Raw genomic sequence first — 15936 nt, forward strand, 5'->3', positions numbered from 1 at the left:
TATCTGAGTTGAAGCATGGTTGTATGTGATCACTAATGGCAGAGTCACATTAGTGTTTGATGGAGCACATGCCCTACCATTCCCCAAAATAATGATATTAAACTTTGAGAAATAAATAAATTAGCGTGAAAAATTGTTATTAGTCATATAGTAATGACTATATATGTGTCTATATCTCTTCTTGGCTCACTCTTCTAACTTTAGAAGCTTTTTGTGCTCACATGATACATTGGACTCTTAGCCTAATTTGCCTACTATATAAGTATATATATGCATTCGTCCTTCAATACAAGTATTTTATGGTGGCCCAACAGTCTTAGCAACCCACGCTTTGGATTTGGAGAAAAAAAAAGGCGAAAAAAATCAATTAAATAAAACGAAAAAATGACTTCACTTACACAAAAATAAGGACAAGAGCTAAGAAAATAAAGATTGCATGATCAAGGGTATAAAAGAATATGCAAAAAAATCCTAGCTTGTCAATCAATCAAATACCTTATGAAAATCAATCAAGCAAAGTTAATTGAAGACATATTTCACTTGATTAACATGATTTTATTTGCACGACGGTCCAAACTAAATATTGACGGTAAGGACTCAATTGCTCTTATGATCCAGTATGAGTTTGTCAATCATCTTTTTGAGCCTTTTATATTTCGCCAAACACCCTTATGAGTTCTTCATAGTTCGAACCCTTTGATCCCTCGCGGTGAATAATTGGGCGACAGGCACAATCACGCCACTTTATTTGAGAAGCAAAAATAAGGAGATATCAATTAATTAAGTAAAAGTTTCCTAATTGACGAAGATGCTGATTAACAATGTATATCAACATTAATCAATAAAGTATCTTCAACAATATGTATTAGATATACTACTAGTCAATATAAATAACATACTTTTTGTAATAGAATTCATTGGAAGATGGATGTTTGCACACAACTACGCTAGTACTAGGTTTATTTGTTCCCTTTAGGTTTTTTCCTTGGGAGGGTTTTTTTGGTTCTCTTTAGGGTTTTTTTCTGGAGGGTTTTACTAGCCTCCATTACTAGGATTTTTCACTTTTTTTTGAAAGTTTTCCTTCTCTCTTCTCCTTTCTCCCTTTTTTCTCCATCTCTACCATTTCTTTTCCTCTTAGCCTTAGTTGTGAATCTTTATAGGGGCTTCTATTGGTATTTTTACCGGTGATAAGCCCTAAAAACCTTTCAATTGCTTTCAATAAATAGATCTCATCCTTGTGGTGATAATTTTTCACTTGGGTTTAATTTCTTTTTGTGTTTGTTTGGTGAGAATTGAAGATCTAGGGTTTCATAATTTCTACAAGAATCTGTAGGACCACATGAGTATTTTCACTCAAACGACTACGCATCAGTGGATTTCAAGCCGAATAAGTGCGAACTCGCAGATTGTATTGCTTGAGATGAAGTTTTTTATTAAGACGATTGTAAATCAAATCTACGATGTATTTAGTTTTAAGGTGTGTACTTATGTTGGAATTCTTGATTTTTTAGTAATTATATGTAAGTGTCATTTGGCTATATGAGACCCCTTTTATTCTTGTAAAAAAAAAAAAAAAAATCATTGGAAGATGGTTTAATACAATTCACAATCAAAGAATCCTTTTTGAGATTTGCCCATAGCATACTATGTAAGCTATCTCGCACCCCAAAACAAGTCAATTATTTTACCTTGTAAATCATGTTAACTTCAAGCTTAGGAGCAAATTTGTTTACACTATTTAGTTAGATTTGTATGGGTATAAGAAAATTATAATACAGATTATATAAAGGATTACATGGGTTATTATTAAGTTAAAATTTGAAATTAATTAATGAATAATATAACTGTTTTAGATTTAATTTCGTACCGGTGGTTCGAGCTGGGGATTAGATGAGGCTTGTCTAAAATACCTATACAGGTAGCACACAACACTATCCTGGGGGGATCGAGGAACCCCATCCGAAGCTTAAATTAGCTAGTGTTTAGAGAGAGAAAGATTACTTAGATAGAGAGAGAGTAAGTGATAAACTCAAAGTATCTAACCCCCTCTTTGTTGTACTTGGTGTACTATTTATAGGTATACAATCTACTCTAAGCTGTAATCATTCTCAATTGAAATTTGCCAAATGAGCTAAGATCTCACCATACAATCTACTATCTTTTAATTTTGAAAATTCTTTATGTAATTATAGAAGAGTAATACTGTATTGAAAATTATAAATGCATTTGGGTGCACCTAAAGTTAGATGCAAGTAGTATGCAACAAATATAAAAGTATGTTTTTGCCCATTTGATATTCTTCACTCATTAGAAAAAGTGGAAACCAGGAAAATTATATTTTTCTTTGCACCTAACTTTATATATATCCAAATCCAAGTGCATAATAAAGGTTATCGACTAATATAAATTTGTGATAGTGATAATTAATAACCTTTTTTACCTCTAAAACATTTTCTTCCAATTGTCAATATAAATCGAGTTGCTGATTGGTTAATTAATTATGGGGTGATGTCCAATAAAAAATATATTATTAGTCATTTATGAGGCGATCCCGAAAGATCTTCAAGCCGTTTTATTGCAGGATCTATGGTGCTTAGATCCAGTAGTTAATTAGTTGTTTGTTTTTTTTCTTTAGTTGGTTTGTTTATCTTTTTTGGAGCTTGCCCCTTGTATTCACCGGGAAAAAAAAAAAAAAAAGAAAAAAAAAGTTTTTTTTTTTTTTTTTTTGTTAAGAAAAATTATTGGTCAATACTTCTAGGTTGGACTGATAAACATTAGATAGGGACCATATGAAGGACATGGTATAAAACAATTTTTTTGTCAACAAAAACATACACAGTACACACAGTATAATACAGTAAGGGAATAAATTGGCATTACTAGTAGTGGAATTTTGAATAGTTCAAATTACAATATCAATGACTAGAAATATATCGTGTTCCTACCAGAAAAGTACTTGAAATTTTAAAACAACCGTAAATTTCCGAAACTACAACATTTTGAGTGAGAGCTTCTTTTTTTTGGTGGGAATTATCTCTCACTATCTCACATTAAAACTCATGATCATGCTTAGGGTACAAGAAAAACAAGAGCTTTTACGTCAAAGTCGACATAGGTAGAGTACAGAGAATAGCAGACACGATGACCGCCACGAGAAAGCTGCTCAATACACCATCACCATGCTTAATTCCACTTGCATTATTGCTCCCTTGTAAGATGCCTGTTGATGACGACGAAGACGAGGGTGTTCCGGGTGGCGAGGATGTCCCGTTTTTCAAGAAAATTGAAGCTGCCGGAGAGCTCGGAGATATTCCAAGAAGCTCTACACAAACATTCACCCCATATAGATAGATTAGTCACAATAAAAATGTATAATGTAACTGGTTACAACTTACAAAGTTACAAGTTATGTGTAGCCATTGGCCCCATTGTAACACATAACGCGTAATTCGTGTAACAAAAAAAGTTTCAATAAGCCAATAATTGTATACTGCGCCAATTAATTATATCCCCTCAAAAAAAATAATAATATTCAAACTTATGTAAAATTTAACAAGTCTAAGAATCCGTAACACGGTAAAAAGTGACAAATGTGGTACAGATACATATATACTGCTAGTTAGTCACTGTAAAGATACATATTTAGCTTTTTTTATAACACGATAAGAGTGACAAATATCGTACATTTACATACATATAGCTAGCTAGTCACTGTATGGGTACGTATTTAGCTTACGCAACTCTGAAGGCACATTAATTTGTGACAAAATCCAAGGTTAGTGATGATACGTCAAAGGCAATGCAATAAATATGGATGGGTATGAATTGAATGAGTTAAGTATAAAATAGGGGACTCAACTTTTGCAAAATGTGGGGAAAGGGGACTCTATTTATTTTACAGAGGGAAAGGGGATTGGGTTAAATTTCTGGTGATTAGGGGTAATTTCAGGTGACTTTACTCACCTTTAACCCAAGAAGAATTAAGTCCCCTGTAAATAATTGAGTCCCCTCATTATTGCCATGATTAAACCAGACAAATTCAATCCCTTCATTAATCATTCCTACTGATTGTTTTAAAAATATAGCCGTTTGAAATTAAGAAAGTGCAACAGCAATACAAAAGCTTTGATCTTGAAATTTTTAATGTTTTTTATTCATAAAAATAATTCTTTCAATAATAATAATAAAAAGCCAAAACTTGTTCTTCAACTCTCTGGTTTTAGCTTATTAATCTTACATTTGTAGCAAAAGCACACATTGCAATTTTGGTGAAGGCTTGTAGAGCCCTAAATTTTTTTTTTTTAAAAAAAAAAGAAAAGAAAAAGAAAAAAATAGATTATATGTGTATATTGCAACAAAAGGCCATTAAGGAGAGTTTCTAAGACAGCCAAGCATCCTTTTATGAGATTCCTAATATGCCCAAACTATAAACAAGTGCATGGGTGTGATTATATTAGGTGGTAGGTGTGTTGACAGTGCACGTGAATCAGAGTTAGCTTATGAGATGGTCATGATTTTAAAGAGAAATGTGGAGTTGAAAGATTGAGGATGTAATGAAGATAATGAAGAAAATAAAAATTCAAAGAAAAAGAGGAACGAACTCTATTTTTGATTGGTTTTAATTTAAAATATTTACAAAAATTTAAAAAAAATTAAAAAAAAACATACTTTTTTTAGTTGACCAAAGGGACTCAATTGTTAACCAAGGGGACTCAATTGTTTAACCAAGGGGACTCAATTCTTTCCTTTATATAATTAAAACTCACCGGAAACCCAAACCCATTCTAGCCCAGTCCCTTTTCCCTCTATAAAATAAATAGAGTCCCCTTTTTCCATATTTTGTAAGAATTGAGTCCCTTGTTTTATACTTAACTCGAATTGAATTGATGAGGTACGGACTATCAATTAAAGATGGCCGATTCATTTAATTTAGTGTCAATTGAGGTAGTTGGAAAGTTACGTGAAGAAAATTTTTTATGTTCATTTTTGTCACTTGCATTTGAAATTCATTTCCTACCCAAATTACAAAAGAGAAAAATTAAATTAAATTAAAAATATTTTTACCCAAATTAAAAATATTGCTGAGTTTATCTTATACTAAAACTTGCGGAGTACTATTTTCATGTATCTATATATTTTTGTTACAAACTTTTTCAAGGGAAAGTCGTCTACCAGTAATACTTCTATTTTTAGCTAAGGAAATTAACTCAAGTATAGATGTGTAGTTGAGGTGCTTGGAATTGGAGCCCCAACATAAATTTCACGTATGGATTTAATTAAGGAAAATGATAAACATAGCACTAAGGACTATGGATTTCACTCTCAACACTTTAATCAACCAATAACATGATGTTATAACAATATACTTTTGTCAAAATTTACTCTAGCAAAAAAATAAATATGCTTGATTTTATTAATTATACAACTAATTAACTCAATCATCCGCTATCTTCAATGAAAGGATAAGTTTATCTTTGATTAAAAAAAAAAATCACCTAAATAAATATCTCATTTTTCAATTTAAATGTATTAGGAAAATTATATATAATTATGACCAATCCAAATAATTAATCATCTTAAAAACAAACAAATCACCCAAAACTGAACCCCAAATCCGGATTAACCCAAATGGTGAACCAACAAATCAAATACCGATTAGATACAAACAATTATTAGATCCAAACAATTATCTAAAAAACTAATTAACACATAAAGAGTAATACAATTGCACCAAAAAAAAATAAAGAGTAATATAATTAAAATAAAATTCAAGTACTAAAAGAAGTAAAGCTAAGAGAGAAATTAATAAAAGAGTAAGAGACTAACTAGGGCAATTGGAAGCACTAGCATTAGCAAGATGACAAGCAGAAGGAAGTTCCAAGAGTTTTCCTTCTTGAATCCCAAGACTCTTAATTTGATCAGTACCATTATGTGCTTGTCCTATAAAGAAGCACAAGCACACTGGCTGCTTCTCCTTCATACTACTCACCGATGTGCAACACTCTTTCGTAGGTTGCGAAGCACCGCCTTTTGCAAAGTTTAAGCAGCTTATCAACTGCTGAATGGCAGCGCCACACTCTTGTGTCAACGAGGCCGTTACCATTGAAGGTTTCATTAGGCTTATGCATAGTGTTGCAATGATCAAGAGTAGCTTTAACTTGTTTAGGTTATTAAGAATTTGGGAAGCCATGATTTTTGTATGGAGTGAATTATAGTTTGACTAGCTAAGAAAAATAATGTTTGTTTGAGGTGAGTATAGTAGTACTTATAAGAAAAGAGGTAGAGAATGAATTTGAGGGTTTTAAAGTGGTGGTGTAAAGATTGTGAAGGTGTATGATTTATGGCTTGTTTTATGGTTGTATGTTAATCGGTGTCATTTATTGTTTGTAATAAAATATTGACGGGATATGATTTAAATGAAGTCAATGCGTTGTATTTTCGATTAAACAACGGGAATTCAATAAAGTTTTGGTCTTTTCGACTCAAAGAAAAATAAAATTAAGCAACATTTCGATATTAATTCATAGGAATCAATCTTACAATTTAGATTTTGTAAACTTAAAAACTCTAATTTTATTAATGAATGATATTTACGGGATATATACAATTCCACGCGATAAACAAAACTAAAAGATAACAATAAACTCTAAAGTTATCCCTTAGAAAGTGAAAATCTTCACTACACTTATTAGAAGATAAAAATTCATATTTTTCTTAAACTAATCTAACTTGCACTACAAACTAACTATGGAAACAAATACTAATTCTATTAACCATGCATAATTTTTGGATTGACGCCACTCAATCCACATATAATAGACGACTTGAACAAAAATTAAAGAAAGCAATGATTAAAACGACTTGAACAAAAATAAAAGGAAGCAACTAAAATTTCTATCTTGATCCCTTTAATCTGCATCAGTAGATGAGTATATTATAAAATAAATTTTTAATTTTTTGTTACAAAAATAACTCATATATTAGTTGGGAATAATTAATTATTCCACGACATGTATTAAAATGACACAAAGGATAAATAACATACGAAGTATATATAATTCAGTAACGTGAGCTAATTCTAGTGAATCTAATCTTCTACTATCACCAATTAGTTTTAAATTTTAATAAAGATAAAAATACTAATGAATTATTATGTGATCAAACTCTTCTCTGATGTGATCGAGTTTTGTGTTTAGTCCAATGATGGTGATTTATCATAATACATTTGTACTCATAATGCAATTATGCAAAACACATACTTAATATTTTGAGATATTTTGGTGTATGTTACTTGTATAATTTATTGTTGAGCTTAGCTTGCATCTTTTACTACAAAGTACTTCGTATTTAAGTTTTCAACTATTCTAGATGTTGTTGACTAAGTCAAAGGAAGTACTACTGGAGAAGTGGAGATGTATGATCGAGTACATCCCCGACGATATATTATGCACTTTGTGCATTTATAACTATAACTAGGTAGAGTACTTCTAATTTAACTCAACTAGTTTATGTAATTTTTTTTTTTTTTTTTTTTTTAGGGAAAATAATTTCCTTCTAGCAAACTCTCAACCAAAATATAATTTTTTTTTTTTTTTTTTTTAGGGAAAATAATTTCCTTCTAGCAAACTCTCAACCAAAATATGGTACGAGAACTTATTTTAATTCATCGTTTTAGTTTTCATTTTACTCCAACAAAATGTTCTAGTCGTACATATTTCTACAATAATATTAGTTCAATTCAAACAAAATGCGAAAAATACATACAACAACATTTGTTGAGAGAGCTTCCCTCGATTCCAATCAGAGCACATCACGTGGGTACCGAGTAATAGTTGGCATGAATGTATAGTAGGGGGGAACTTTCATAAATGTTGAGGACAGTATGTAGGAAGTAGTTGAGGATATATATAATTTGAGAGTTAAGACAAGCCTTAATAAATAAGGTACTACCTTGCCAACTTCAAACTTCATCAATTTCAATCCAATTACGCATACCCATCAACGGCTAGTCGGCTAAGATGCCTGGTTGTTTTTTTTTGTCAATTTCGAGCTCAATTTGGAAATTAAAGGGCTAAAATGACACCTAAAACCTTAAACGAACATTTTTCGATACGCAAATCGATGAAAAATTAAATTAGGCTGCAATTTACAATTTATAACAACTTTTGGGCTGCAATTTGCAATTTTTTTTAAAAATGACTGTAATTTGCAAAATATAAGTTTTAAATGGCTGCAATTTGTAAATTTTCCTTATATCATATTCATATATACACATCTTACCATTATGAATTTATGATATTTCATAAAATAAATAAAATAGAAAAAAAAAAAAAAAAAAAAGTGTAATGCCAGTTGCTTGATATGTCTATTTCCACATGCATTTTTCAGATTTATTAGTCATCAATTTCTAGTTGTTCGATTGTAAATTAATTCAGCTTGAGTATGATCATAAATAAGTTATGTTTTAGTAATTTTGTTGTATGAATGGTGGTTCATTAGATGAGAAGCGAGGAAGATGGGAGGTTGTTGTATTAATTCAGGGAGTACTTTATACCCCTTTTGTTTTTTACTAACCCGCCTTAAAATATCTCTCTCATTTTGATATTTTAGGATTACTCTTTGACAAAATTTATTTAAGGGTCATTTGATTGGAGTTAATAATCAAAGGAAAAGGGAATGAACATGCCTCATTCTCTTTGTTGATGTTTGTTTGTCACTTTTAATCATTCCCTTAACCCATTTTTATTTTTGAGTTTACCCAAAATCATTCTACTTTGATTCCCCACCCCCTAGCCTTTTCCATTCCCTTTCTCAAGCCACCATTCCTCCACCATATCCACACCAACCACCAACCTTCTACCTTACCCCCACCGCACAGCCACCACCCAGCCAACTCGCCGCCCCTTCCTCGGCCATCGCTGCCCCTTCCCCGGCCATCGCCACCCCTCCCCTAGAACTCGCCTACCCCCGATAAGCTCGCACTTCCATTGAAAACTATCCCCCACCCTTCGTCAGAAGTCGCTGCACCTCGTCGCACTTCCCCCAACCCTCACCGGAGGTCGTCGCACATTCCCCATCCTTGCCGGAAGTCGTTGCACATCCTCCCACCCCTATTACCAGAATAAAATACTAGCTGGAGCTCGTCGTATTTTCAAACTAAAAGCAGCAGAAACAACAATGGTAAGATGTTTCTTTCAAATTGCAGAGAATTGGAGTAGTAATCCAACGTATTCTATTTGATTCTTCACTACAAGAAAAAAGGGAATTTGCGACGGTCAAATTAGTCGCAAATCCGTCACAAAAATGGATTTGCGACGGATTTGCAATTACTTTGGTTAGTTGCTAAAGACCTCGTCGCAAATCCCGAGTAATTTTGGTGTAGTCACAAATTTAACGACGAATTTGCAACAACTTTGCAACTGCCAATTAGCAACTAACTTTGAAATTTTAGTAACTGAATCATTGTCCATCATAAAATATTAGCGACTAATTTGCTACTATCATTTAATGACTAACTTTAAGATTTTAGCAACAGATTCATTGTCCATCACAAAATATTAGCGATGGATTAGCAACTATTTTGACCAAATTTTTAAGACTACGAAGACTAATATTTTGAGCCGGATTAGAGACTACGGAAACCAATACTTTTGTAATTGATTAGCAACTGCTAGGATCATTTTTTTGCTAGTAACCAATCAGTTGCTAAATTTTTGCAATAAGACTATTTGTAGTATAAAAACCACAAAGACACCGGTACCTAAATGTTGTCTTTCATGATAAAAGGCATCAGTTCTTACATGAAACATTGCCTAATATGCCCATTAAAAAATGGTTTTATTATCTCTAAATTGAAATTGATACACATACATATATCAACTTAAATATTTTCAATAATAATTATATTGTAACAAATATTACAATTCTATCCCAAAAGAAAGTATTTTAATTGTACAAAGTTGGGATTGGCATTAATAGGAACATTTAACAGCAGCAGCAACACCAACATCAATGACTTCAATGGTAATAACAGTGACTAAGGCATCAGCAACAAGTCTGCTAGAATGAAAACAAGACAAGTACCTTGATTATAATTTGTCAAGGGAATACACAAGAAGACCAATTTAAAAACCAACAAGACATGAATGAATAGCAGAACATTGCATATTAAGTATAATAGCGCTATCTAGATAGTTAAAAGATATATGAAGAGACATGCTTAAACTCATCAAGATCCCCTTGCAAGCTTGGGGAGATTCAATAATGATTCATAGCAATCCAAGGACCAACAATAATGATCTAACTTTACATGTCTTTTGTAAACAAAACTAAGAAATGTTTTAGATACAAAAGATCCCAATCCTTCTTATCATAGCTAAATTCACCAAAATATTTTGATAGACAGAAATAGAAACTAAGGTAAATTATATATTTAGAGGCTAACCTCTTTTTCTTTAACAAGAAAGGTTGGTTCGACGTTCCAGTGGTGCTTCTATGCTAGTAGAGCTGATAGAGAGTCAGTAGTGAAACTTAGTAAGTTATTCACCTAACACTGAGTTTAACAAAAAAATAAAAAAAAATAAAAACTTAATAGAGAGCGAAGATTTAAAATAGATTACAACATGAAAGAAAAGATGGAATATCAGTTCACATGCATACTGTATATTTTGAAGCTGAAGAAGCAATAAAAAAAAAAGATAAGAGCAGCAAAAGAGAGCAAAGGTAAAGAAAGGAAAAATATGGGAGAAATCAGAACTCTGATCCCATATAGTAAGTAGCAGGGTATTTAACCTATCAAAGCTATGAACTAGCCCATCTGCACCTTTTTTAGTAGAAAATAATAAAAATAGAAGCATAATATGTATTATGTATTTTTGTAATACCCGAGATTTTAAAACGCGATTTATTATACTCCAATTTTTTTATTAGCTTAATTAAAGTTTAATCTATATTTTATCAAGTATGACTATTTTAGTCTTAATCTTATAATAAGATTATATTATTTCAAAAGCTAATTTTACGAAAGAAAGTAATTTATTTTTTTAATTTATCTCGGTCAAATGATATTTTTATGTTTCGTTAACTATTTAAAGATTTGCAGCAAAATCTATATTTTTAAAGAGATAGTGAAATGACTAAAATGCCCTCGCTCACCAAAAAGAGACAAAACCTGCCTCTTTATTTCTCCTTCTCCTTGTCCTTCACGGTTAAGGAACTGATTATACAAAGTCTAGTTTTGCTTCTTTATAATTATTGGTTGCTCAAATCCATGACTATCACAATAGCAAATTTGATCTTATCATTCCTTTTCTTTCATGTTCTTTAAATAATACTACTTAAGTATTAGACGTTACCACCTTATTCCTCCTCCTTCACAATTAAGTTTTGAAGGGAATAAGAAGACAAAACCCACCTCTTCCTACTTCTTCATGGTTAAGAATTTACTTGAGATAAGACCAAGTTTTGCCTCATCCAATTTCTATTTTCATCAAACTATAGTTATCACTTCTTCACGGTTAAGGCAAAGAGGACTATTTCATCTTTGCTTCGATTTTTATTGTTTGTTGCACAATTTCCATGATTATCACGTACCAAACTTTATCTCTTTTTTTTTTTTCTTCTTGAAAGCTTATTAGCAACACTTAATACTCCTACATTTATTCCAACCACTAAAGAAACTATCGACACCATGGCTGTCGCTCATCATTCACTAATCCCTATCCATCATTCATGATTCTGTTCTTGCTGCAAAAATAGTCTCCTAAGACTAAGTTCTTGGACTGCTTTTCAATAAACCCAAAGTAAGCTACTCTTTTTCTTGTAATTTTGGTACAAGTTTGACTTTTACTTTGGGAAAACTACTCTTATTTCTTAAATTAATGATTATGGTAGCATTTTCTTTTAAATGGTCATACTATCATATACTTAGATAACTTACGTAGTAATAATACTCATTTCTCAAATGAGTTTTGTTATTGCTTTTCATACTAAATATAATTTATGATTTAGAGTGTTTATAATTTTAATCTTATTCACTACTAATATGAATAGTAGTAGTATATATGTTTCTAATCTATTTTCTACTAGTAATATAAATAGTAGTAGTATCTATTTTCGAAGTAGTGCTTGTTTTACTCTAGTAATGTAATTTGTTTTGTTCTTTGGAAATAAGTTTATACTTGTTTTATCAAAGGCTTTGAAATGAGAATTTACTAATGAGTATTTATTATTATTGGGTATGATTGAGAGTTATGACAGTGAGGAATTAATGACGAAGAATTAGAGCTCGGATGATGATTATTGGAAAATAAGGGAGATGATTAAGGATGATCGAATGAGGTAATCATTATGTCTAGCAATTATGTCTAGCCCTGTGTGTGTAACCATTATGTTTAGCAATTGTGTTCAGTTCCGTATCTGTAATTATTATGTTTAGCTACTGCATGTGTTTTAGACCTGTATGTGTGACAATTATATCTAGTTATTATGAGTGCACGTGTGTAATTTTAATGACATGTTATTGTATCATACGTATGCATGATGGTATGTTTGGCATGTTATGATTTAAAAGCGTGGTATGTGCAAATGACATGACATGATCTTTTATATTCTGGTATAAATGACTTGCGAGATGATCAACATGTTCATTGATGTATTTCAGTCTTATGATTTATATGAATGATTTTACATGTATACAATGTTTTCTTGATTTGTGGAACTCTCGAAAGTATGTTAATAAACTACGAATAACTTATTAAAAGACACATAACTTAATAAATGAAAGTGAAAGACCTAGTCCGTCTGGCAGTATATGTTATGTTTCGGTCATGCAATGCATGTACCCATGGGGCACCTGCCCAACTATGTCGAGCACCAGCTCTATGTTATGGGCACCGGCCCATCGCGGAAGACGTTCCGCCATGTCATACTGTCCAGCGACTAGCATGTCCACCAAAAAGATTACGAATATCTGAATTTTGTTAAAGGACTTACGAGAACTCACAAGGATAATCTATTAATGAGTTTTACGATATACTGATATGTACGATCGTTCATAAAGATGTCATACCGTCATACAAGGTGATAAGAATGCTATGAATAACAGGTGTTTCTAGTTATTTTATTAATCTATAAGATATGTGGACGTGATCTGTTGTGTTATGCCCCTGTTAAATGTTTAACGCTGATGATTATTTTATTCAATTAAGTGTTATGAATGAATGATTATGAATTGTGCCAATGTGCTATGAATTTAGATGAGATATAAAGTTGTTCAGAAATGATTTAATATGATACGAGGTTACATTTGTCGACAATGGAAAATGAACTGAACATAGAAAATAAGTGAGTTATAGATGGAGGAAAGTATGTTAATGAAATGGGGAATTAATCCCACACAAATGAAAGTTATGTTATGTCCAAAACCTGTGCTTACCTATGATCTTATGTAAAGGGAATGATCCTTGCCGACTCAACTTTTAAAAATAATGATATTATATTATTTCTGAACAACTATGAATGCATAAGGAATAAGATATGTGCTTAAATGATTTTGAAAGAAAAACGGTTTTACGAGCTAGAGTAATGTTACTGAGTTTTCCACTCATTTTTGGAATTTTCCTCTGTTTTCTATTTTTTTATGGATATTTACAGGAATGATGATGATGGAGCTCGAGTTAGTCAAAAGCAAAGTCATTAAAGGAATTTACAGTGTTGAGGAATTACGGAATCAAGGCTCATGCATTACGATTTATTGGGATAAAGTTTTATCGAGAGATAAATAATTTTTATTACAGTAAGGAAGATTGGAGTTGTATTAATTATTGAGTTTTCTAATTAAGGAGTATGTTTATTTGTGGGCCCATAACCCACAGGTGATTATGAGATTATCTATATGATTGATTCCCCTGCGTATGATGAGTAAAGAATGGTTTATCCATGGTTAATTAATTCCGCTACGAATGACGGGTTAAGTACGTTCCGGTAACGCCAATTAAAAGTCGAGGCGTTACAATTTTTCTTAGTCCAAAATCAAAAACCATATTAGAAACAGAAAGAATAGGAAACAAATCCGATCCCAATAGCAAAGCAGAGCAGCACACGAAACATAGAGATTAGTCTCCACTTGTGCTTGAAGAATATGAGCTTGTTCTTCAAGTGTAATGAATATTGATCACATTTTAGGCAATAAGCAATGTTAAACTAGAAAATCATGAAGCTACACTCATTTGGAGGTGATAACACCATAATAAAGAACCAAAGAGCATAAAATAGTTTGACAAATTACATCTTCAGTTGTTTCTTAGGGTGTTATTCAGCCCAAGTATAATGCATATTACAACTTCCTTCGGTTGTTTCTTAGGAACATGAGAATATTAATACTGAAATTGTAATTACAAATACAAATCTCTAGCAACACTAACAATGCAATGGTGATTACAAATACACACAAAACCCCCAAAATTTCACCAATAATTTCAACCTTCTGTCACTTCAATTGAATTTCAATAAAATTCCTATCATCAAACCCCATCAAAATATATAACAAAAAAATCAAGCAAAATCATGCATACTTATACGAATAACTAAAAAAAATGTAAATTGCGCAATTCAATAAATGAGCAAAATTCATCAACAAGCCCAAATAAAAAATCAACAAATTGATCCAAAATAGCAATAAAACAAGCGATATAGAGGAATCGGTTATCAAGGAATTGATTCTAACGAGAATTGGAATAAATGAAAATAATTAAAATATTAAAGGACCATACATATAGAGAAATCGACGCCGGTGTTCAAGGAATCTAGCGACCTGGGCGACGGCGATGGTGGCGGAGGTAGAGTGATGGAGAAAGTGAGCAGATGAAAGAGAAATGGGGGGTTTTCAGTTGTTGATCGAATTTGTTGGTCTTTGGGGTCGAATTTGTTGGATTTTAGGGTCGAAATTTGCTGGGGTTTTGGGTTTTGAACGGAAACAAGCTAAGGGGTTCGAAATTTCTGGGGGTTTTGGATCGATTTTTTGCTCGAAAATAGGGGATATTTGCTCGAATTTGGGGAGGTTTGGCTGAGATTTTGGTTGTTAGTTGAATTTTTAAGGTTCTGGGGTCGAATATTTTGGGGGTTTCAATAGTAGAATTTTGTTGGGATTTTGGGGTTTCAACGGCAGCAAGCTAAAGCATAACGTATTTCAATTTTTTATCTACGCTGAAATAACAAGTACCCGGTATATATGTTTTTTGAAAAGGATGAACATCAAACTATCTCTTACAGTCGCAATTTTTATTTTTTTTGCCACTGAATATTAGTGTAGCCGCAATTATATATCGCAAATTAGTGACCACATTGCAACTACTGCAAAATTAGTTGCTAAATTTGCAACTACCAGCCTTGTTCAGTTGCAAAAATATTTTTTGCGACGAAATATAAAAGTAGTTGCAAGTATTAGTCGCAAATTAGCGACCGCATAGCTACTACTACAAAATCAGTCACAAAATTTGCAACTGCCAGTCTTTTTCAGCTGCAAAAATATTTTTTACGACTGAATATTAAGATATTTGCAAATATCAATCGCTAAATTGGCTTTTTCTTGTAGTGCTTGTTACAACAATTCTTTGCAATTGATAAAACCCTAGATATTTGGGGAAATTGGAGGAGAGCGAGAGAATCGAAGTGAGGTTGAAGCTTGGAAACCCTAACAATGGCAATTGAGGAGAGAGAAAGAATAGTGAGGTGTGACGAACTCCGGAGAGGTGGTGACTGGGCGGTGGAGTGGCTGGAGAAGTGGGAAAGTGAAGAAAAAGGGGGTTGTGTGGTGGTGGTGTAGGTGATTCCTGTTTTTTTTTTTTTTTTTTTTTTTTTTTTTTTTTTTTTTTTTTGTTTAAAACAAACAACATACTACATTCTCTCCCAATCCCTTTGTTCATTCTATTCCCTTTA

The 15936-nt window shown here is 32.1% G+C and overlaps 1 protein-coding gene and 1 long non-coding RNA gene across 2 annotated transcripts; one reads left to right on the top strand and one right to left on the bottom strand.

Moving 5' to 3' along the window:
* Positions 1-2850: 2850 nt before the first annotated feature.
* Positions 2851-6290, bottom strand: LOC145582717 (non-specific lipid transfer protein GPI-anchored 1-like). Its single transcript, XM_081639716.1, has 2 exons — positions 5827-6290; positions 2851-3322 (listed from the first exon to the last, which is right to left on the bottom strand). The coding sequence occupies exons 1-2, from the start codon at positions 6188-6190 to the stop codon at positions 3096-3098; spliced, it is 591 nt and encodes a 196-aa protein (XP_081495842.1). The 5' UTR covers positions 6191-6290; the 3' UTR covers positions 2851-3095.
* Positions 6291-12063: 5773 nt separating this feature from the next.
* Positions 12064-13917, top strand: LOC145582719 (uncharacterized). Its single transcript, XR_014099927.1, has 2 exons — positions 12064-12339; positions 13654-13917. It is a non-coding gene; the product is annotated as an uncharacterized LOC145582719 (long non-coding RNA).
* Positions 13918-15936: the final 2019 nt, after the last annotated feature.

This window comes from Chenopodium album, chromosome 15, assembly GCF_948465745.1.
Source record: "Chenopodium album chromosome 15, dcCheAlbu1.1, whole genome shotgun sequence".
Lineage (NCBI taxonomy): Eukaryota > Viridiplantae > Streptophyta > Magnoliopsida > Caryophyllales > Amaranthaceae > Chenopodium > Chenopodium album.